General features: G+C 36.7%; 1 protein-coding gene across 5 annotated transcripts in view; it reads right to left on the reverse strand.

Annotated features, from left to right (window-relative positions):
• MTDH (metadherin) overlaps positions 1-22,345 on the reverse strand; it is a 62,023-nt gene extending 39,678 nt beyond the window's left edge. For 2 of the 5 annotated variants that reach the window (XM_074268886.1, XM_074268868.1), the window contains exons 1-2: positions 21,714-22,345; positions 1,757-1,957 (exon numbers count right to left, since the gene is read on the reverse strand). In XM_074268886.1, the coding sequence (XP_074124987.1) occupies positions 1,757-1,957; positions 21,714-22,112 (600 nt within the window). In that variant the 5' untranslated portion in view covers positions 22,113-22,345. The remainder of the gene's footprint in view (positions 1-1,756; positions 1,958-21,713) is intronic. The other 3 variants (XM_074268894.1, XM_074268861.1, XM_074268876.1) reach the window with 2 other exon arrangements.
• Positions 22,346-23,067: the final 722 nt, after the last annotated feature.

A 23,067-nucleotide genomic window follows, 5' to 3' on the forward strand; every position in this document is an offset into this window, starting at 1 on the left:
CACCAAAAATTAAAATGTAACAAAATTATAAAGATCAGGTTGGATATGAGTGAAATGAGAAAACATTTCTGTGAGAGGATACTTATGCATTGCATGTTCAGATAGTTTCAATGTACTGATTCTTTTTTACTTAAAAAAAAAAAATACTATTTGTCATATGTGATGGCACTCTGGGAGAGATAGGAGAGGGATGCTTAGGATAACTATGGTTATGTAAAAAATAGAAAATAAAAATAAAAACTTATTTTAAAAAATGACTTGCCCACAGTCACATTACTACTAAGTGTCTGAGGCTATATTTGAACTCAGGTCTTCCTGACTCCAGAGCCAATGAGTTTCCAAAACACTATATACTTGCACTAAAGCAAAAATCTAAGCAGTACAATGTTGTCAGGTCAATCACCAATATTTGTGAAGAGTACATGAAAAGAATCTATGAAAGGCAAATGAAATACTTCAAAGTATCACTGCAGGGAGACAAGTTGACTTAGGTATAGTTCCTTTGGATTCTCTTTTTACATCTTGCAAAGTTCCTCACACATAACAGATGTTCATTAATATTTTTAACAGATTAGAAACTGGAAAAACTTATCAATCAAGTAAATGGAGCTACTTGAACTCTACCAGACAGTTTGGTATTGACAAAGCATTGAGGATTTTTGCCTACAGCAGTTCCACACTTTCCATTTAATGGCTCCAAAAGCTACAATTCATATCATATACAGAATTCTTTCTATGAAGTATATAATGTAAAGTTTATATCAAATAACTCCAGTAACAACTGTGTGGGTATCAAAAGCCATGTTTCTCAATAATCCTATAGTGAAAATGAAGGGGTTGGATTAGATCTCTTAAGATACCTTTAGTAACTATGAAAACAAACTATTCAAATGTTAACCTTAATAGATTTGTCCTCTTTTACTGTGACCTGATTCCAAATACCAAGCATAATTAACAAGACTTTTACAATTACAAAGTCCAAAGTAATAATACCAATGCCACACTTTTAAAAAGTAGAGGCAAAGATGTAGAACCAAAATAGTTTTGTTCCATGTGAATCAGAATGTCTCAGGATATAAAGCATAAATCAAGAGGCAGAATGACCAAAGTAATTATAAGTAGTTGCAAGTGTCATTAACTAATAATACTCATGTCAAATGTGTGCCCAGAACACAGGTGACTTGTGGGACAATGTGGCCCCTTCATTAAAAAAAAAAAAAAAAAAATTTAGGTTTACCATGATATAGCAAATATCAGAGTGTATTAAATAAGTGCTTTGGTTGGTATCTTACACTGTAGAGAAATCCAAGAAACAGTGATGAGAAATTGAAGATGTGGCAATTGCTTTCAACACATTTATTGTGCTGAAAAGAAATGAAGAAAAATAATTAAAAGCTGACTATTTACAAATTGTTCTAGCTACAAATCTGAGAGTTAATTTTGGAATACCACAAGGGAAATAAATTGTTTACTAAAAGTAAACCTTGTCAAACAAATTATGCCTTAATTACAATAAAATTCAATGAATCATGGATCATAAAATTAACATTCTAAAGGACCTTAGAGATTATCTAGTCCAGACCCCTAATTTAAAAAATGACAAAACTAAAGAAGGTTTTATTAATTCTAAAATGCAGGTACCTGGGATGCTCACATTTTGTACTGGACAATAGGGATACCATCCCTCCCAAAAAAATATGTTCATTTATGAAGGCATAAGCTATTAACTAAATGGAGAGGAAATTCTTCAACTAACCTTTTCATTTTTCTTTTCTCCATCTAGCAGCTGCTGCTGTTGTGGCTGCTGCTGCTGCTGCTGCTGTTGCTGCTGCTGCTGCTGTTGTTGTTGTTGCTGGTGCTGTTGCTGGTGCTGCTGCTGGTGCTGCTTTACAATTTCTCTTCGAGGAGCTGTAATCACTTCTTCCTCTGGCACCTCAAGTACAGTTCGTCCATTCGGCTGCACATAGGTTGGAAAAATGTTTATGGTTATAAAATGGTCAGGATAAATCATATTAAGACAAATACATCAAGTAATCCATATTATAACAAAATGTCACAAGGTTTTATGTATCAAACTTATTTAAGAACAAGTGCCCACCAAATTTTATTTGTAACAGTATAAATATTCAAACAAATTATTGTAGGACTAAAAAACAACAACAATAACAACAACAACAAACCCTCCAGCATTTTAGATTTAGAACTGGAAGAAAGATGTGGCTCTTCTCAACAATTAGATGATTCAAACTGAAGCGGGTTGTGGTCCCTTTAAGAAATTAGTCCTTTCAGATTGATTTATTCCTTTCTGATTAAGATTATTCCCAGCCCCTCCTAGCTGATGCATTATCAATTCAAGAAGCTAGGACCTTTGGTTCACAAATCCTGGTCAAAAGCACCCCTTTGAATTCCAATAGGAGAAGTGGGCTTGTCCCAGCCTCCATTCTAATGATCTGCTCAGGTTTCCCAACCATCAAGAAGCTAACTTGGGACTCTACTCATGGGCCCCTTTAGCTAAATCTCTCATTATAAAAGACTAAAATCCTCTGAATTTGACCGCCCCCCAGAGGGTCAAAACATGCCAGCCATATCATGCTTGGCACTCCAAGGACTCTCTGCCAACCTCTCTTTACCTAACACCTTTTAGTAACTAGACTTAAACCTTACTTCCAACTGCCATAATAAACCTCTTATCAATCTAGATTTTTGAGCCTGTAAATTCCTTTACAGGGGACTCTTGTGCCTCCACTAGACCTCATTTAACTCCCTATCCTGAGGTGTTGCAGAGGAGCTCCATTTGATTCCCTGAACCCCCGAACCTGCCACTAGACCTCAATTTCATTTAGGTACCCCAAATCTAAATTTCATTATTTTGTTCCCTCTATACCTCATCAAAACCAGTTCCATTGATCTTGTGATGAAGAGAGCCGTCAACATTCTGAGAGAGGGCTGGGGGAATTAAGTATGTTTCACAACATAGCATTTTAACTTTTTGTTGTTTGCATTTTTTTTCTTTCTCATTTTTTCCTGTTAGATTTGATTTTTCTTGGTACCAAGATAATTGTATGTGTGTGTGTGTGTGTGTGTGTGTGTGTGTGTGTGTGTGTGTGTGTGTGTGTGTGTATATATATATATATATATGCATATATTGGATTTAACATATATTTCTATCATGTTTAACATATATTGGATTACTTGCCATCTAGGGGAAAGGATAGGGAAAAGGGGTAACAACAAAGAAAAAAGGAAAAAAAAAAAAAAGGATCACCTAAGATAAAATGCATAATTTCAATTATGTAAGATATAAAGGTTTTATACAATCAAACTCAATAAAGTTAAGAATAAAAAGGAAAACAGTAAACTAGGAGGAAAAATCTATGCAAAAAATTTCTGTCATAAAGATCTCATTTCTAAGATATATAAAGAACCAATTAAAATTTATCAGAAAAAGCCATTCCACAGTTGATAAATGGTTTAAGAAATCAGTCTTATCTAAAGTCATACGAAAAAATGTTTCAAATCACTGGGACTTAAGAGAACTACGAATTAGAGAAATACAAATTAAAGCAATTTTAATATTTTGCTTTTTACCTCTCAAATTGACAAAAAAGAAAAATGATAGATATTGGAGTTGTGGGAAAGTAGATATTATTACACATGGCTGGCAGAACTATGAATGGATACAATTATTTTGAAAGACAATTTGGTAATATAATCAAAGTTACTATACAATGCTTAGCATATCCAGTTATACCTCTGTAAGGTCTATGCCACAAGCTGATTAAAAAACAAAAGTAGGTGTCTATCTACCCAGGTTACTTATACCTTTGGAATCCAACACTTAACGTGCAACAAGAAAATTGGATTTACACACATATATTATATCTAGGTTATACTATAACACATGTAAAATGTATGAGATTGCCTGTCATCTAGGGGAGAGAGCAGAGGGAGGGAGGGGAAACTCTGGAAAAATGAATACAAGGGATAATGTTATAAAAAAAAAAAAACTCATGCATTATATATATACTGTTTAAATATATATATAATTATAAAATTAATTAAAAAACCAAACCAAAGCAAAACAAAAAAACAAAAATAGGAAAAGGTTCTAAACTGTAAAGGTTCTAAAACTAGAAACACTATTAGTTGAGGACTTGTTGATTAAGTTATGCTAAAAGATGTGATAGAATACTATTAGACTCTAAGAAATGAGGAAACTGATGAACTCAAAGAGATATGGAAATTTCACTTTATGTGAACTGCTGTAAAGTAACCAAAAGCAGATTAACAATTTATACAGTAAAATTAGTATTATAAAAACAATCTTGAGATCTTAAGAATTCTGAAAGTAGGGGCAGCTAGGTGGCTCAGTGGTTAGAGCACCAACCTTGAATTCAGGAGTTCAAATCTGATCTCAGACACCTAGTTGTGTGACCCTGGGCAAGTCACTTAAACCCAGACTCAGGGGGAAAAAAAAGAATTCTGAAAGTTGTATATACTAAAATCAATGCAATGATCATCCAAGATTTCAAAAGAACAATGATGATAAATATTATGCAACTCTAAATAGGAATTTAGGAAGCAGAATGAGATGTGTGCACTTGTAGACAACAATGAGGGAATTAGTTTTGTTTGACTATGCATATTTGTTATAAGGAATTTATATTTCATTTTATTCTCATGAGATAGGGAGAAAAAATAGATTTCTATTAACCCCCGCAAAAAAATTTAAAATATAGAGGGACAATTGACTAGTAAAAAAATTTTGAGAGATACTACAGTTGTGGAATTTTGTATTCACTATTATTGATTTTGCTTGATTGTTTTATATTGTTTCACGAAATTTCTGGAAAAATTGAGAGTAATTTGTAAAAATTTATAATGTAAAAAAAAAAAAAAAAAAAATCAATAAAACTTTTAAAAATCCACCTAAGCTATTCAGTTGTTTCATTGATGTTTGCCTCTTCATGATCTTTCTCTCTCTTTCTCTTCTTTTTTTTTTTTTTTTGCAGAGACACTGGAGTGATTTGCCATTTTTTTTCTCCCTGTTTTACAAATGAGGAAAGTGAAGCAAATAGGGTTAAGTGTTTTGCCCAAGGCAAACCTATTAAGTGTCTAAGGTCAAATTTGTATTCAGGAAAATCCCAATCTTCAGGAAGATTTCAGACCTAGCATTCTATTTATGCTGCCTTCTGCCACCTCACTGCACTACTGCTACTACTGCCAGCTAGCAGAATCAATCAACAATAAGTACTATGTTTCTGACACTATGCTAAGGAGTTAGAATAGACTAGAAAGAGACAAAAATCAAAGTCTCTACTCTCAAAGAGCTAAATTTTTTAAAAGCTTTTTTAATTTATGAAATAAAACAAGCATTTCCTTAATATATAATAACAAAAAACAATGCTTATACATGAAACCACAAATTTATTATGTAACTTGCTATTCCTTTTAAATATGTAATAAAATTCCCATAAATTTTTGTGTTTTCTCCTCCCCCTCTGTCCTAGAGATGGTTGCAATTGTAAAACAGCTTGAAAAGTTCAGATTATCTTCCAGATTCATTTAATATTCCATAATGCTATTACACAAATTCCTTCCAAACCCCCTAACATCTAGACTTCTGAAAAATTCTTTAATACAATTTGATGAGATCAAACTGATAACCACTTAGAGTATATGCAAAAAAAAAAAAAAAAAGTCACTACTAGCAAGGAATTTAATTTATGCTATCATTCATGGATAATATCACTTCTGTCTATACCTCACTGAATTATGCACTTATTTATTTTAATGCAAGATTTATCTATAATAAAGATAACAGGTTATGAGAACAAAACTGTTGGTGAACACCTTAAAAATATGTAAATTTATGTATTAATTCAATATATTTCTCAAGGACTTTGGGGATATATATATGTCGCTGAATACACACCACCCCCTCCATAGAGATTGCAGTCTCTACTTCTGGCTATTTCTTTGTAACATTTTTTGATCAATAGAGCCTGGGTACACTTTTCAGAAGTACAAGGACAGCTCAGTATTTCCTTCCTCTTTGAACATCAATCTGGTATTCATATATAGAATGACTAAAGGAGGAAAACAGAGACTATAGATCAAGTCCCTCTACACCTTAGCAGACATACCATTTTAGAAATAATTTTTGGCCACATTAGCCTCAGAATTTCATTTGGCTAGTCCTCATAACAGTGTTAGTCTGCCAGAGAGCTGGTACTGAAAGTCTTTTCAGACAGGTGATACCTGCCAGAGATAGCACTCTATTACCTGTGAGATGCTCAGGTCAAGAAATTCATCATTGTCTATAGCCGACTGTAATGAGTCTTTCTAAATCATATGCTAAATTAGACCTCTAACAACAGACATACAACCTATATCACTACACTGGCTCTATCCTTCAAGACTTGCTAGCTTGCTAAAACCTGCCAGATCTTGTACCAAAGCTTTTGAGAATAGATCTCCCTGCCATGAGTTGACATCAGAGGAGAACTTTAGTGGAGTAACTTTAATTATTTATATTGAAAAAATATTCATCTCGCACATTTCATCAAACATCAGATGATGTTTTGATTGGTTTTCTTGAACTGCTTTTAAAACTTTTTTTCAGGGGGATCACTCCCTGTCTAGTGAAGGAAGAAGCGATGTTCAGAAATGAATGAAACAGTGAAATTAAAAAAACTTCGTATTTAAGGCCAAAGGATTTAGACCTGGAAGTAACCTTGGATATCATCTAGTCCAGGAGTTCTTAAACCTTGGTGTTAATAGTTATTTTTGGTAGTCTGACGAAGATTATGGACCCCTTCCTAAAATAAAGTTTTTAAATGCATAAAAAAAAAATCACACAGGATTAAAAAGAAAATCAAATATAATAAGTTATCAAAATATTTTAAAAGTTTACTGACACACAATTTGTGAGTTACACCTAAATCTGACATCTGACTCAAACACAATTACTCTCCTTTTTTCCAAGTTTTAGTCCAATGTAACAAATCTATAAGGAAGTTTCTTCTGCTTCATGCTAAAATAGCCATTTAAAACCCACATGATTCAAAAATTTCCTTAAAAGTACAACCACTTAAAATAAATGCCTTTCATTTTTATAAATTACTAGACTTCTAGAGCACGATAGTGTTTGTCATTCCCTTTCTCCAAAGTTTGTCTACTGAATTTTCTTCTAACACTGCTTTCTTGTACCTCCTGATCTGAGGATTTTTCATCCAAATGAAGTCTCCGGTAATTGTGTACTGCAATGCTCCCTTCTGTTCAATCAATACATTTTCTCACTTGACCTCTCAGCCCCCATGGATTTTTTTCATCTCCATATAGATGATTCCTATTTCTACATATGGCCCTAATATCTCCAGGATTCTAATCTCATATCACCAACTGACTACTGGACATTTTAAACCAGGCTTTGGTTTGTTTTTCTTTTATCTTGTAGTCATCTAAAGTAAATATCCAAAAGAAAACTTAATATTTTCCAACCCCTCAAAATCATCCATTTTTCCATTCCCTCAGTTTCAGAGGTATCCCTCTTACTTAATCCCACACACATAAGTAGACATTTTTTTTTTCATTTCTATGTCTACAACAGCTCCAACCTACCCACCCAAAATACCTTATTTCAGTCCTTCATAACTTTTCCCTTGTAATACTGAAATAGCTTCCTAATAAGTCTGTCTCAAATCTTGACTCCCTACATGTCATTCTCCACATGGACTCAAGTAATAGCATGCTGTTATGCCACCGTCTCCTTGTACTATCCTACCTCAGTTTCCCTGTATTAGTTTCCCTAAATTGTTCTGTCTGGGTTTCCCTGGGTTGTTCTGCCTCAGTTTCCTTAACTGTTCTGCCTCAATCCCCTTAGTTGCAAAATCCCACTCTGGTTCATTAAGAATGAGGGCCACTCAGCCCTTTTCATAGTGGCTAGAAGCTGAATGGATGGATGTCCATCAATTGGAGAATGGTTGGGTAAATTATGGTATATGAATGTTATGGAATATTATTGTTCTGTAAGAAATGACCAACAGGAGGCTTGGAGAGACTTACATCAACTGATGCTGAGTGAAACGAGCAAAACTAGGGGATCATTATACATTTCAACAATGATTATATATGAGGATGTATTCTGATGGAAGTGGATATCTTCAACATAGAGAAGAGCTAATCCAATTCCAATTGATCAATGATAGACAGAATCAGCTACATCCAGAAAAGGAACACTGGGAAATGAGTGTAAACTGTGAGCATTTTTTTTTTGTTGTTGTTTTTGTTTTGTTTCTCTTCCCAGATTATTTTTACCTTGTGAATACAATCCTTCCTTTGCAACAACAACAACAAAATTTGGTTCTGCACATATATATTGTACTTAAGATATACTATAAGGTATATAATATGTATGGCAATGCCCGCCATCCAGGGGAGGGGGTGGAAGGAAGGAGGGGAAAAACTCGGAACAGAAGGGAGTACAAGGGATAATGTTGTAAGTAAGTAAGTAAGTAAGTAAGTAAGTAAATAAATAAATAAATAAATAAATAAATAATTTGAGTTACCTATGCATATGTACTGCTAAAGAAAATTATATAATTATAAAAATTAATTTTTAAAAATGCTTAAAAAAAAAAAAGAATGAGGGCCACTTACTCTAAGGTTATAAACTGTTAATGTAAGACTCTAGCTGAGGGGGAGTTTAGACTTTCTGACTCCTAACTCCTTTTGTCCTCAAGAATTTGGCACTACCTCTTCTAAATATTCCAAAAGATAAAACTATCTCGGATACCACATTGATATCTATACTTCTATTTATTCAGATATTCTGACTCTGGCTCCCAAATTTATGGCCCAGAAACTTCCTGCTCTTTTCTTTCTTTGTTTCAAAGTCCTATAAAAAAGCCTGAGATTCTCACATTTGCCACTGAATACTTTGAGAGGAGAGTTCTGTCCAGCCAATCATACTCTCCAACTAATAAAATATTAAAAACTCTTTAATCTCTATCTTGCCTCAGCTTCTCTGGCATTACAATGCAAGAATTAAGAGTCCTGAAAACCCTGATTTGAATCTTGTGTTGGACATTTGCTAATTGTGCGACTGTGGCATGTGATGGAATCTCTCATCTCGAGTGTCCTCATTTGCAAAATGAGTATAACATCATTTACCTTATAAGGTTCTATGAGAATTGAATGAAATAATGCACAAGGAGCCCTGCAAAAAAAATAGCACTTTGTGTAGCTATTAACTTAGAAAGGATTCTAGCTTACAATGTTTAAATTGCAGGGCTCTTCCAAGTCCTCACTACACTGACTGGGTTTTTTCCTACTCTATGATTTAGGGAGGCTCAATTTAGCTCAGTTTAAAGATCACCGCCAGATACTAGAGAATAAACTAAAGAACTACTAGAAACAATTAACAACTTTAGTAAAGTTTCAGGATACAAAATAAATCCACATAAATCATCAGCATTTCTATGTTACCAAATTAGGAGAACAAAGGATAGTCTAACTTTCAGATTTGTGGAAAAGGAAAGAATTTGTGGCCAAAAAAGAACTCAAGTACATTACTAAATTTAGGATTATATTAAGTTAAAAAGTGTGTACAAACAAAGCCAATGCAGGCAAGATTCTGATAAAGGCCTCATTTCTAAACTAGAGAACTGATTCAAAATTTATAAAAATACAAGCCATTCTCCAATTGACAAATGGTCAAAGGATATGAACAGACAATTTTCAGACAAATTAAAGCTATTTCTAGTCATATGAAAAAATGCTCCAAATCACTGTTGATCAAAGAATGCAAATTAAGACAACTCTGAGGTACTACTACACACTCTCAAAATAATTTAAGGTGATAGGGAAAAGATAATGATGAATGTTGGAGGGGATGTGGGAAAACTGGGGCACTACTAATACATTGTTGGTGGAGTTGTGAAATGATCCAGTTATTCTGGAGAACAATCTGGAACTATGACCAAAGGGCTATCAAACTGTGTAAAACCTTTGACCCAGCAATCTCTCTCCTAGACTTATATCCCCAAGAGATCTTAAAGGAGGGAAAGGGACCCACATGAGCCTCATGTAACAACAGTGAGGTGATTCAGGCGAGTTCCAATGATCTTAGAATGAAGAAAGTTATTTGCACCCAGAGAGAGGACTGTGGGAACTGAGTGAGAATCACAAGGTAGTATTTTTGCCTTTTTTGTTATTCTTTGCTTGTTTTCTTTCTTTTTTAATTTGATTTTTCTTATGCAGCATAATTGTAGAAATATATATACAATAAGTGTACATATTTAATGTATATTAGATTACTTGCTGTCTAAGGGAAAGAGAAAAAATTTGGAACACAAGGTTTTGCAAGGATGAATGTTGAAAACTATATATGATACAAACATAACTAACACAAACAAGATTAGAAAGGAAGTAACAAATTGGGAAAATATTTTTACAGTTAAAAGGTTCTGATAAAGGCCTCATTTCCAAAATATATAGAGAACTGACTCTAATTTATAAGAAATCAAACCATTCTCCAATTGATAAATGGTCAAAGGATATGAACAGACAATTTTCAGATGATGAAATTGAAACTATATCTACTTATATGAGTGTTCCAAATCACTACTGATCAGAGAAATGCAAATTAAGACAACACTGAGATACCACTACATACTAGTCAGATTGGCTAAGATGATAGGAAAAGATAATGATGAATGCTGGAGGGGATGTGGGAAAACTGGGACACTGATGTATTGTGGGTGGAGTTGTGAAAGAATCCAGCCATTCTGGAGAGCAATCTGGAATTATGCCCCAAAAGTTATCAAACTGTGCATACCCTTTGATCCAGCAGTGCTACTATTGGGCTTATATCCCAAAGAAATATTAAAGATGGGAAAGGAACCTGTATGTGCCAAAATGTTTGTGGCAGCCCTTTTTGTAGTGGCTAGAAACTGGAAAATGAATGGATGCCCATCAATTGGAGAATGGTTAGGTAAATTATGGTATATGAATGTTATGGAATATTATTGTTCTATAAGAAATGACCAGCAGGATGAATACAGAGAGGCTTGGAGAAACTCACATCAACTAATGCTGAGTGAAATAAGCAGAACTAGGAGATCATTATACACTTCAACAATACTATATGAGGATGTATTCTGATGGAAGTGGATATCTTCAACATCGAGAAGATTTAATCCAATTCCAATTGATCAATTATGGACAGAATCAGCTACATCCAGAGAAGGAATACTGGGAAATGAGTGTAAACTGTTTTCATTTTTTGCTTTTCTTCCCAGGTTATTTTTACCTTCCGAATCCAATTCTTCCTTTGCAACAACAACAACAAAATTTGGTTCTGCACATATATATTGTATCTAGGATATACTATAACATATTTAATATGTATGGGAATGCTTGCCATCTAGGGGTGGAGGGAAGGAGAGGAAAATCCAGAACAGAAGGGAGTACAAGGGATAATATTGTAAAAAATTGCCTATGCATATGTACTGTCAAAAATGTTATAATTGTAAAATTAATTTTAAAAATATATACTTTTCACAAATGTATTCCAAATGGTTACAACATATTCATGGGAATAAAGACAAAGGAAACAATCATTTGAAAGTTTCAGTCCTCCATTCCTCTCATCTGATAGTAGCTGCAATTAGCTAGAAGACTGGGCAAAAACCTTAGCTAATAAACAAATGGTGTAAAGAATGCCATTATTGTTTTATGAATACTGTTTTATGTAACTGAGAACTATAAGCTTTGGTTCTACTTATTCAAATGCTGTGCTTGAATAAAATTACATTATAGTTGGGCAATCTAAGTCACAGCACCAATAGCATTCATCCTAAGAATCTAGCAATATAGATTACATACAATATTAGGTATGCATAGAATTTAACAGTTGATGTCTAGAGTAATTTAGGGTCCCATTTGCAGTTAAATTGCAAACAAGAAATTGAAAAATCTTGACTTCAAATTATGTTAAAATTTATCAAATACAGAAATCAGAAAGTCTAATTTTTCTAGCAAAACAATTTAAACACTATCATCTATCTACCAGAGTGACCAGCAGGCTGTACAGTGGAAAGAGTGTTGGATTTACAAGGAGTTTTGAGTTTAAATCCTATTGGCATGACCTTAGTACCCATATGGACCAGTTTCCTCACATTTAAAAAAGAGATCTTGGTGGGGCTCTTCTAGCTTCTAAATTTATCATTCTTTTCCTGTAATAACATGTTAAGTTTCTATTACTTGGAGCTATGGCTTAGAGATGGGCAAGAAACTCAATGTGCATTCTTGCATGACTAAGGATAGTCACTTTCCCACTTTTCAAGGGGCAAAAAGATAAATAAACCAGATCTAAGATAACATAATGCTATATATATACTTATACCAATTTTTAGTGTTAGCACATCTCTTAGATTCAACATTACAACATTCGGTCATTAACTGGTTTCTGATAATGTAATCTAAGACCTTGAACTAGATTTTACATTTCCTAGGACTTCTAAAGCATAATTCCTGTCCTTGTGAAGCTTATCATTTAAATGATAGGTTAAAAAAAAAAATTATGATACATGGGAAATGAGTGTAAACTGTTATTTTTACCTTCTGAATCCAATTTTTCCTGTGCAACAAGAAATTTGGTTCTACACACATATACTGTATCTAGAATATATTGTAATATATTTAACATGTATAAGACTGCCTGCCATCTGGGGGAGGGGGTTGGGGGAGGAAGGGAAAAAATCTGAACAGAAGTTAGTGCAAGGGATGTTATAAAAAATTACCCATGCATATGTACTGTCAAAAAAAAAAAGTTATAATTATAAAATAAAATAAAAATTAAATTAAAGAAAAAAAAATTATGATACAAAGAAGTATGTGATGAATGTCAAAAGTGAGAAAAGTGCTATGAAAGACCAAAAAAGTTATATAAATAGGAGGGGGATAAGCATAGTCCTGAACAAGGCATTGGTTTAAAATGTCATGAGTATCTGTTTAATTTATTTTTTTTGCCCAATAGAATTATTTTTCAAAATACATCTAATAGTTTTCCACATTCTTTTTTCTTTTTTTTTTTTGGCTAAGGCAATTGGGGTTTATTTGCCCAGGGTCATACAGCGAGGAAGTGTCCACGTTTGAACTCAGGTCCTCCTGACTTCAGGGCTGGTGGTCTTATCCACTATACCACCTAGCTGCTCCACGTTCATTTTTATAACTTTGTGTTATAAATTTTTCTCCCTCCCTCCTTTATCTCCCTCTAACTCAAGATAGCAAGCCATCTGATATAGATTACCAAGTATCAAAGTACAATTCTTTTAAACACATTTCCATTTTTGTCATGTTGTGCAAGAAAAATCAGACCCAAAGGGGGAAAAAAAAAACTATGAGAAAGTAAAACAAGCAAAAAAAAAGGTAGGTAAAAATATTATGCTTTGATTCACCTTCAGTCTCCACCTTCTGGATGCTACTGACATTTTCCAACCCAAATCTATTGAAATTGCCTTGAATCTACGTCATTGTTAAGAAGAGCCAAGCCCATCACAGTTGACCATCACACATTCTTATTGTTACCATGTACAACATTGCCCCTGTTTTCACTCTGCTTCAATTAATGTTAAGTCTTTTCCAGGCTTTTCTGAAATCAGCCTGCTCATTTCTTATAGAACAATAATATTCTATTACCTTCATATACCATTCTCAAATTGATGGGCATTCACTCAATTTTCAGTTCTTTATCATAAAACACAAGAGAGGTACTACAAACAATTTTTTGCATATATGGGACCTTTTCTTTTTTTAATTATCTGTTTGGGATATAAACTCAGTTGTGAGACTGCTAGGTCACAGGATATGCAGTTTTATAGCCCTTTGGGCATAGTTTCAAATTGTTCTCTAGGATTAATGGATCATTTCACAATTTTTATCAACAGTACATTAGTGTTCCAGTTTTCCCATTCTCTTCAACATTCATCATTATCTTTTACCTTAGCTAATCTGAGAGGTAAGATGGTACCTAAAAGTTGTCTTAATTTGCACCTCTAATCAATAGACTATTAAATTCTAATCAAAAGCTATGTTCACAGAACAATTTCTTTAGTCAACATAACTTGTGCTTTTACTCCCCAAACAATTCTACATATTATAATTTCTGAAGCAGTAACTGACAGCATTAACATTACAATCCAAATGTTACCTATAAATTTCTCACATCACCCAGTATTCTTTCCTTTTTTTTTTTTTCTGGCTGAGGCAATTGGAGTTAAGTGACTTGTCCAGGATCACACACTGCGGAAGTGTTAAATGTCTGAGACTAGCTTTGAACTCAGGTCCTCCTGACTTCAGGGCTGGTGCTCTATCCACTGCATCACTTAACTAAAGTACAATGGATAACTATGTAAAAGTTAAGATATATATATATATAAAGCACCTAGAAAAAACATTAGAAAAGTTACTTAAAATTTTATTTAATCTTAAATTCTTACTTATATACCAATAGTACCTTTGGTGCTTACCACTTTCTACGAGAGAACTAGCTTACATCACTTATTCAAGACTTGAAACTAGAAGAAGCCTTAGATCAAATCAAATTCCTTCATTGTATATATTAGGAAATTGAAGCTCAGAAAAATTCAATGGAACTTGAATTTCGTTTGGGGTTGTGAACTAGCTTGTTTGACCCTTTTAGAGCAGAGAGGATAATCTCTTTCATGTATAGCAGATAAGGAATACTTGGTGAACTGAATTCATAGGAGTTGGGAATCAAGGTGATCACTACTCATTAGTTCTTTATTGACACCTGATATGTGGTTGATGCATAGTATGGAAAAAGCACTGTCCTAGAAGAGACTTGCATCTGAATAATGACTATTGGCAGCACTTAATTTTTCTGCTCTCAATTACTTTCTATATTTAAAAAAAGAAGTTAATCATATTTAATATGAATGGGAATGCTTGCCATCTAGAGGAGGGGGTGGAGGGAAGGAGAGGAAAATTCGGAACAGAAGGGAGTACAAGGGATAAATGCATATGTACTGTCAAAAAATGTTATAATTATAAAATTAATAAAAAAAATTTTAAATTAAAAAAAAATAATAAAAATAAAAAAGAAGCTAATAAAAGTATCAACTTATGCCCAAATGATATGAATAGTTGATTCCTATTCAAATAGATAGCTTATACCAGCATTGCTTTTTTGAAATTAATTTTGATGTATCTTGCTTTATCATTAGCCATTTCTGAAATATTCTCCCTCTTACTTTCAACTCTATCCTACAAAAAAGAAAAAGAGCTAGAGCTAAGAAAAAACACTCATCATGGTGCCCTCAACTTTGATTGTATACAGTTTACATATTGTGATCCTCCAAGTCCCTTGGCCTTCTGCTGAAAGAGGGTGCTTCAATTTCTGTACTCCAGGATGATCACTCTGGTTCAATTTTCCTTTTAGTTTCAATTTACATTGAAACCAATTAGGTGACTTCTTGGTCACAGAGATGGCTGGGCTTGCAAATCAGTAAGACCCAGGTTCAAATTTAGCTGTAGATACTTCCAGCCCTGTAACTATAGGCAAATCACCTAATCACTGTTAACAAATAATATATTTGTAAAGCACTTAATGAGCACAATGCCTGGCATTCAATAAATACTTGTTTCCTCTCTGATTGGCTATATTTTCATTTGTAGTGTATAAGATATGTTTATAGTTTTTCTGGTTTTGCTGATTTCATTCTTCATGAGCTGCTAAAACTTTTCCCATCTTTTAGAGAGCCAATTTTCAAGTTGTAGAATTCTTATGAATATTCCATGTCCTAGATGATTGCAAAGGTACTAAGATGCAGGCCCACAATTAAGGACAAAAAAATACATGGACTATACAAGCTAGCACCATACTATGTGTGGAATCCTAAGTTATAGCAAATAGAAATTTTGAATACTCAAAGTTCGCTTACCTTGGCAGTATACATTCCAGGATTGTACACACTGCCAGAGCTAGTTCAATGTTTGAGAAGCTCCAAAATAGGGGAGGAAAGAGTAATATTTGACTACCAAACTGAAGGCCTACAGAACCATTGTGCTAACCTCATTTTTGTATGCCTATGAAACCTGGACAGTTTATCAGCATCATGATAGAAAACAAGGCTTCTATATGAGTATTCTAAGGAAAATTCTGAAGATCACCTGGCAAGATAAGATACCAGACACTGAGGACCTTTCTTAAATTAAGCTGCCAAGCATTTAAACTCTACTACACTCTGATGGTCTGGCTGCACTGTTTGAATGCCAAATGTAGCCTGTCTAAAAAAACTATTTTACAGAGACTTACAAGACAAGTGCTCACGTTGTAATTAGGAAAAAAAAAAAAAAAAAAAGATACAAGTACATTCTCTCAAAGTCTCTTTTAAAACTTTGGAATTGCTTGCATGACACGGGACACACTGGCACAGGACTGCCAAGCATGACATGCTTCAGAGAAGGTGCTGTGCTCTATGGGCAAAACAGAATTGAGTTAGATAAAAAGAAACACGAAATGCACAAGTTTAGAAAATGTACTCCAAATGTTCACATGGCCTAATTGTGCCCAACTTGTGGTAGAGCATTCTGAGCTCATGTTGGTCTGATCAGCCACACTGTAACTTGACTAACATAATGATGTCATTTTGGTCCTTTTGAGAAAGAACAACCACCTTATCTCATTTGATCCACAGAACACAATCCTGTAAGGTATAAAGTAAGCAATCTTCTGCTTTGCTAACTCCCATTTTACATAATGGGAAATTGATGCTGAAAAAGGTTAAATGACTTGCCACAGAACAAATTTCTCTCTGAGGCAGAATATTAAACTCAGGTCTTCTTATCTCAAAGTTTAATACTCTATCCACTAAGCCACATGTCCTCCTAAAAATTGATAAATGCCAAATAATATTCACATTTACATAGCACTTCTGAGGTTTACAAAGTAGTTTCCTCCCCCAAACTCTAAAAGTACACTGTATGAGTACCACCCATTCTAGAGCTGAGAAACTAAGCTCAGGCAGTTAAGTGACTTGCTATGCACAAAGATATGAATTGATAATGGTCTGACCCCAAGTCCAGGGATTTTCCAACAACCAGGTCTCTCTCTCCTGGAAAACATTTTTAAGACATCAACTGCTCTCAAGAAATATCCTAATGGTTCGATAAGAGGTTTTAGAAGATGTACTTACAAATCTATTGTCATACTAAGATGAGTGAAACCATTACAACATTCTCTTCTAAATGAGATGAGGAAGAAGTTATCAAATACAACCAAAGGCACTACAGGCTGATGGAAAGTTTTTGGCAAAGGGCCTAGTGTAACTTCTTGCAAATGGATAATAGTAAGAAAATGCTTTTATGTTAAGAAATTTTAAGTTTGTTATTTCATATGAAATTCAAAATATTTATATACAAAAGTCCAAAGTATTTGGATCGTGGTGTGCAAAAAACGAACAAAAATGAAAAACCATCTTGGTAAATAAAGTTAAAACAAGAATTTATTTAGTAATTATTATATTCCTAACAAAGTAAATATGCCAAGTAAGTTAGGAAGAACAGGATTAAAATTCCATTTATGAAACATTAATGACCCTAACAAAAGACAATCAAATTTCTAGTAGCAAAACAGATTCCTAGAGACTACATCGGTAGAGAAGTTTCATTTCTTGGGAGTCCTCTATGCAAATTACTCAGGACCTCCATTTTGAAAAAGACTCTATCCTTCCTCATACCAGCTACACTTCACTCGATGGCCTTTGTCATCATCCTTCAGCTGCCTTCTTTTCCCACTAGTTTGTTCTTCCTAAAGCCTCCATTTTGAGGACAATGCTTCACTTGGATGTCCCTCACCAAGCTCCTAAATAATCCTCCACACATTTCAACTGTTTTGTTATCTTCCTTCATAAGAATGTAAGCTCCTAGAAGGTAGAAGCTGTCTTTCTTTTTTAATTATGTTTGTAATTCAAGTATTTTAGTAGTTATCTGGCACATAAGAAAGAAGTCCTTAATAAATGCTTCTTGATTTTACTACTAGACATCACAAGTCTAGATCAACAAAAAAAAGTATATGTACATGACATATTGTCTCCTAACTGCATACATACACAGATGTATCTATTTCCCCTCCTAGCACTAAAGATGAGAGTAAAGGGAGAGACAGCATATAGTGATAGAGACCCATTAGATACTTGTCATCTTTGAGAAGATATATATATATCTATATGTAGATATAGATATATAGATATAGATATATATATCTATAGATATATATATATATCTCAAATACATGACACAATTCTACACTAAACTATTCTAAAGATGGTATGAGCAACTCAACATATCCAGAACAGAACTCAATTTTTTTTTTCCTTTAGATCCACCCATTTTCCCTATTTCTGTAAAGGGTACTATCATCAAGGTAAGATGATATATTGCTGAGGATGCCTGAGGATATATTACTGATCGATCGATAGGACAGATTCTCCCACACCCCAAAATCAATCACCAAACTTGTCACACATCTCCAGAAGACTTCCCACATTGTCCTTTCTCTCCACTTTCATCACACCTGCTCATTTACTCCTTTCTCCAGATAATAGTTTATTAGGTAGTCTTACTTCTAATTTATCTATAGTGGCCAAAGTAATATTCTCAATCTGCCTTATGTTGCTAAATAAACTCCAATGGTTCCTATTTGCTTCTAAGATGAAATATAAACTCTTGTTTCTTACGTAAAGGAATTTGCAACCTGGATTCAGTGGACCTACTATTCATATCATAAATTACTCTCCTTCATGCAATCTTTGTTCTTAGTAAACTGACTTACTTGTCCTTTATATGCAACATTCTGTCCTTTCCCCTGTGCTCCACATTTGCCTGGAATGAATTTCCTTTGTACCTCTGTGAATTCCTAGTTTCCCTCGAAGTATGAGATCTTTTTAGATATTTTTCTAACACTAAGGCTTCCCTCCAAAACTACCCTGTATTTATTTTGTATGTCTACACTTATATTCATTGAAGATAAAGCATCTTGAAGGTAGGGTTGTTTATTTCTTGTCTTTCTAGCAATGTCCATCACATATTAGGCACTCTTCAATGGCTGTCTCCTCCCCCATACCTGTCTACTGCTTCTACAACCAAAGTTATTGAAGATCACCCAAAATGTCCTCCTCACCAAATTTGTCTGGCATTGTTAAATGACAACATCAGAAATGAATATTGTTTTATAAGGGGGGGAAAACATTAAAGATAAAGATGTATTATTTTCTGCTTGGCAGCTGAAGCCCAAGAACCATGAGGCCTCTCCATCTGCCTTCCAGAAGAAACCTATAGGAGCTATTTCTCCAACAGAAAGTAAGTTCCTTGAGAGCAGACTGTCTAGAACTCAACATATTACTTTTTGTACATAAGAAGCACTAAATAAATACTTTTTCATTAATATATTCATCAGTCTGGAAGAATTCATCTCATTTGAATGATGAGGTTTTGTGTTTTTGTTTTTTTTTTCCCCATGAGGCAATTGGGGTTAAGTGACTTGCCTAGGGTCACACAGCCAGGAAGTGTTAAGTGTCTGAGGCCGAATTTGAACTCAGATCCCCCTGACTTCAGGGTTAATGCTCTATCCACTGTGCCACCTAGCTGCCCCTGCTACACAATCTGAAATTGCAATATCTTTACTGACTTGATAAAAATCCAAGCGTAGAATATTTCAAACTATGAATTCTTGTAGGTTTTCCTCTACTTAAAAAATGTTGGTGTGATGACACCAAGTTGGGGACCTTTATTCCAAATTCAAACACAGCTTGGCATTTGGGGAAATTACCAATTTATACCACTTTATTATAAACCAATAATCAAATCTGAACATATTATTGTAAGAATTTTCAATTTTTTCATTTTCTAGCAGCATGCCCAGATAATGTACATAAATTTGAAAAGTTGTAGCTGATCTGATGTGCTAATACATAAATGAAAATGAGACGTTATAGACAATTAAAAAAAAAAATACTTTGGCCAAGTAATTTAAGCCAGTTTCCTTATTTGTAAAATGAAGGGATTGAACACTCACTCTTAAGTTTCCTTGTACTTTATCTACATATATGAATACTACACTCATTCATCAAACAGCCAAGGTCAATCCATGGGAATGACTAACTGAGGTGACAGCTAGATGGCGTAATAGATGGAGGGCCAGTTCTGAAGTCTCATTTCAAATAAGGTTCCAGACACAAGTTGTGAGACCCTGGGCAAGTCATTCAATCCCGATTGCTTCAGTTTCCTCACCTGTAAAATGAGCTAACATAGGAAAAGGCAAACCACTTCAGGATCTGGGCTCAACGGGGTCAGTGTGAACGACAAGAAACCATTGAGGAAAAACCACATTATTCCTCCTTGCTTTATTCTCTATCATAAACTCTTTGAAAGCAGGGATCTCTGCTATACATGAACACACATCTCATTAATGATAACATCAAAATTTTATTTTCATTCATCTTTAGCAACTTTTAAAAAACCAAGCTCCAGGTGAAAAATTCTTTACATGTTTCAATAATAACAAAAAAATAGAATTCACTAGTGGCCAACTTAGTACTTTTCCCCTAACACTTTGTATCTCTATCACAACACTCATATTCTAAATACGACAGGTACTTTTCTACTTAAAAGTCTATCTACAGCATTATTAGGTTCATATTGATAGGCAGAGAATACATCCCATTATTGTTATATTATTATATATATAATTATGTGTATATATAAAATATATAATTATATTAATATATTCTGAAGGACAAAATTTTATCTTTCCCTCGCCCTTGTATGTAATCTCTAACCAACTGGCTGCAAGTCCACAACTAGGGAAGCAATCTTTTTAAATACATAGGAGAATGTGGAAGTACACAACTATTGCCACATAAAAACATAATAAAAGAGTTTATGTTCATGGTCGGCCCGGGGAGTGCCCGCATCTTCCAGTGTTTTGCTCTGTCATTCCACTTTTACTTGAGTCCATGAAACACAACTTCCCAAAGTTGGGGGACACACAGTTTAGAACAAGGCATGAGGGATCGCTATCCTGACCTCCGATGGGCCCATTTGGGCCAAGGTGTTGGGCCTAAGTCCCCGTCCTCTCTGCGGTGGGCACAGCTCTATGCCCAGTGCCAGAGTACTCATCCTGGGAGAGCATCCATTTCCCTTCCAACATGGAAGGCTGGCGGGGTGGGCACGGCTAGCTAGCTCAGACGCTTAGCGTGTCCTCCACGTGTCTTCCTCCTCAGGAGGCACCTTCTAAATATACACACTGAAACTGCACCTCTCCTGGCTTCTGCTCGCCCAAGCCAGAATTCGTCTTCACACAACTTCCTCCTACTACCATGACGTCCCATTCCAGTGTCAGTGCCTGCACATGTCAGCTAGGCCTAGGAAGAGGCTCAGGGGTCACAGGGGCCCATAAAACCGGCAGTGGCCTGCCTCGGCGGCTCTCTTTGTCCACTCCCCGCCACTGGCCTCACCGGTCCGAGTGTCAGCTCCACCTCTGGCCCAAGTTCACGTCCACGTCCAATTCCACCCCACGATATCCCCGTTTGGGAAAGTCTGCGCTTCCTCTCCCGGGCCCCGGCGCACAGGATCTGCTAGGGTCGGGGTCCCCAGCTCCCACCCTTGCTCATTGCCCCGGGTCTCACCTTGGGCTTCTCGGCCAGTCTCTTCCGGTTCTTCTTCCTCGAATCCTCGCTCTTGAGGCTCTTCAGAAGGGTTCCGTCCTCCGGGGCCGGGGCCGGGGCCGGGGCCGAGGCCGTCGCCTCCTCCCGCCGGCGGGGCGGGCTCCTCCGCCTCTGGCGGGCCCCGGCGCACGCCGCGGCCCATCCCAATCCAAGCAGGAGCAGCAGCAGCAGCCCGAGCGCGGCCGTACCCAGCAGGATCACCCAAGCCGGATAGCTGTACGGCTCCAGTCCCAGGTCAAGGCCCAGCTCGGTGCGCAGCAGGTAGAGGCCGGCCGACAGCAGCTCCCGCAGCGGGGCCGACCCCTCCTCGGCCTGCTGGGCCAGCGCGTCCAGCCAGCTCCGCGCCGCTTCCGCGGCCATCTTCCCTTGGGGGTCCGGGGCCCGGCGCGAGGAGCCGCCGGGGAGCGAGGACGCACGAGGTGGCCGAGGGGCCGAGGGCAGCGAGGGCAACAGAGAGGGAGCAAGAGGCGGCTGGCGGGCGCTCCGCTCAGGCCGACCTCATCGCGGCCACAGCCGCCGGGGGGAACAGGACTGCTCCCGGGTCCCCCAGGCAGCCTCACTCACTCGCCGCCAAGAGGAGGAGGAGGAGGAGGAGGAGGAGGAGGAGGAGAAGGAGGAGGAGGAGGGAGAAGAGGAGGAGGGAGAAGAGGAGGAGAAGGAGGAGGAGCAGAGGGGAGAGCAGGCAGCCTCTCCAGGGGCCACCGCTAAGCGGCGTGTCGGCGCCGGCGCCAGGGACCAGGCCTCCTCCCGCGGCTAAACAATGGCGGCTCGAGAGAGCGGCGGGGTGCGCCGCGTAGGGCTAGGGGCGGGGCGAGGCCGGCGGAGTGGGGAGGGGAAAGGGAAAGGCGGGTCGAGACGGACTGGGTGGAGTCACGTGGGACTGGGTGGAGGGCGGAGCTAAGCGTCTGCGCGCGAGTCCAAGTTCCGGTTGCTGAATGGCCTTGCCTTTTGCTTTGATCCTCTAGGCTTGGGGGGATTGGGGAGTGCGCAGGTGAAAGGGGATTTTTTGGGAGAGGGACAGATTTCGCCAAATTGGGGGCCGCAGTGCAGCATGGGGCGGCCCTGCTTTTGTTGGATCCTGGGAAAGGTGTTAGTGAGAGACTGGGAAAGCACCGAGGGAAGCCCCAAACCCGGGTAGCGGTGGAGGGGGCGGGGCCTAAATCCAGTTTGGAGGTGTTCTTATTAAAAATGACTTTTAATTCTCTTCCGGCCCCCAAACTACACCATCAACCCCTTCCTCCCCAGCCCAGCCCTAGGTCGGAGACTCACGTTTTACAAACTCGAAAATTGGGCAAAAACTCATTTTAAGTCGAAT

This window comes from Sminthopsis crassicaudata, chromosome 1 (assembly GCF_048593235.1).
Source record: "Sminthopsis crassicaudata isolate SCR6 chromosome 1, ASM4859323v1, whole genome shotgun sequence".
In the NCBI taxonomy this organism is placed as follows: Eukaryota; Metazoa; Chordata; class Mammalia; order Dasyuromorphia; family Dasyuridae; genus Sminthopsis; species Sminthopsis crassicaudata.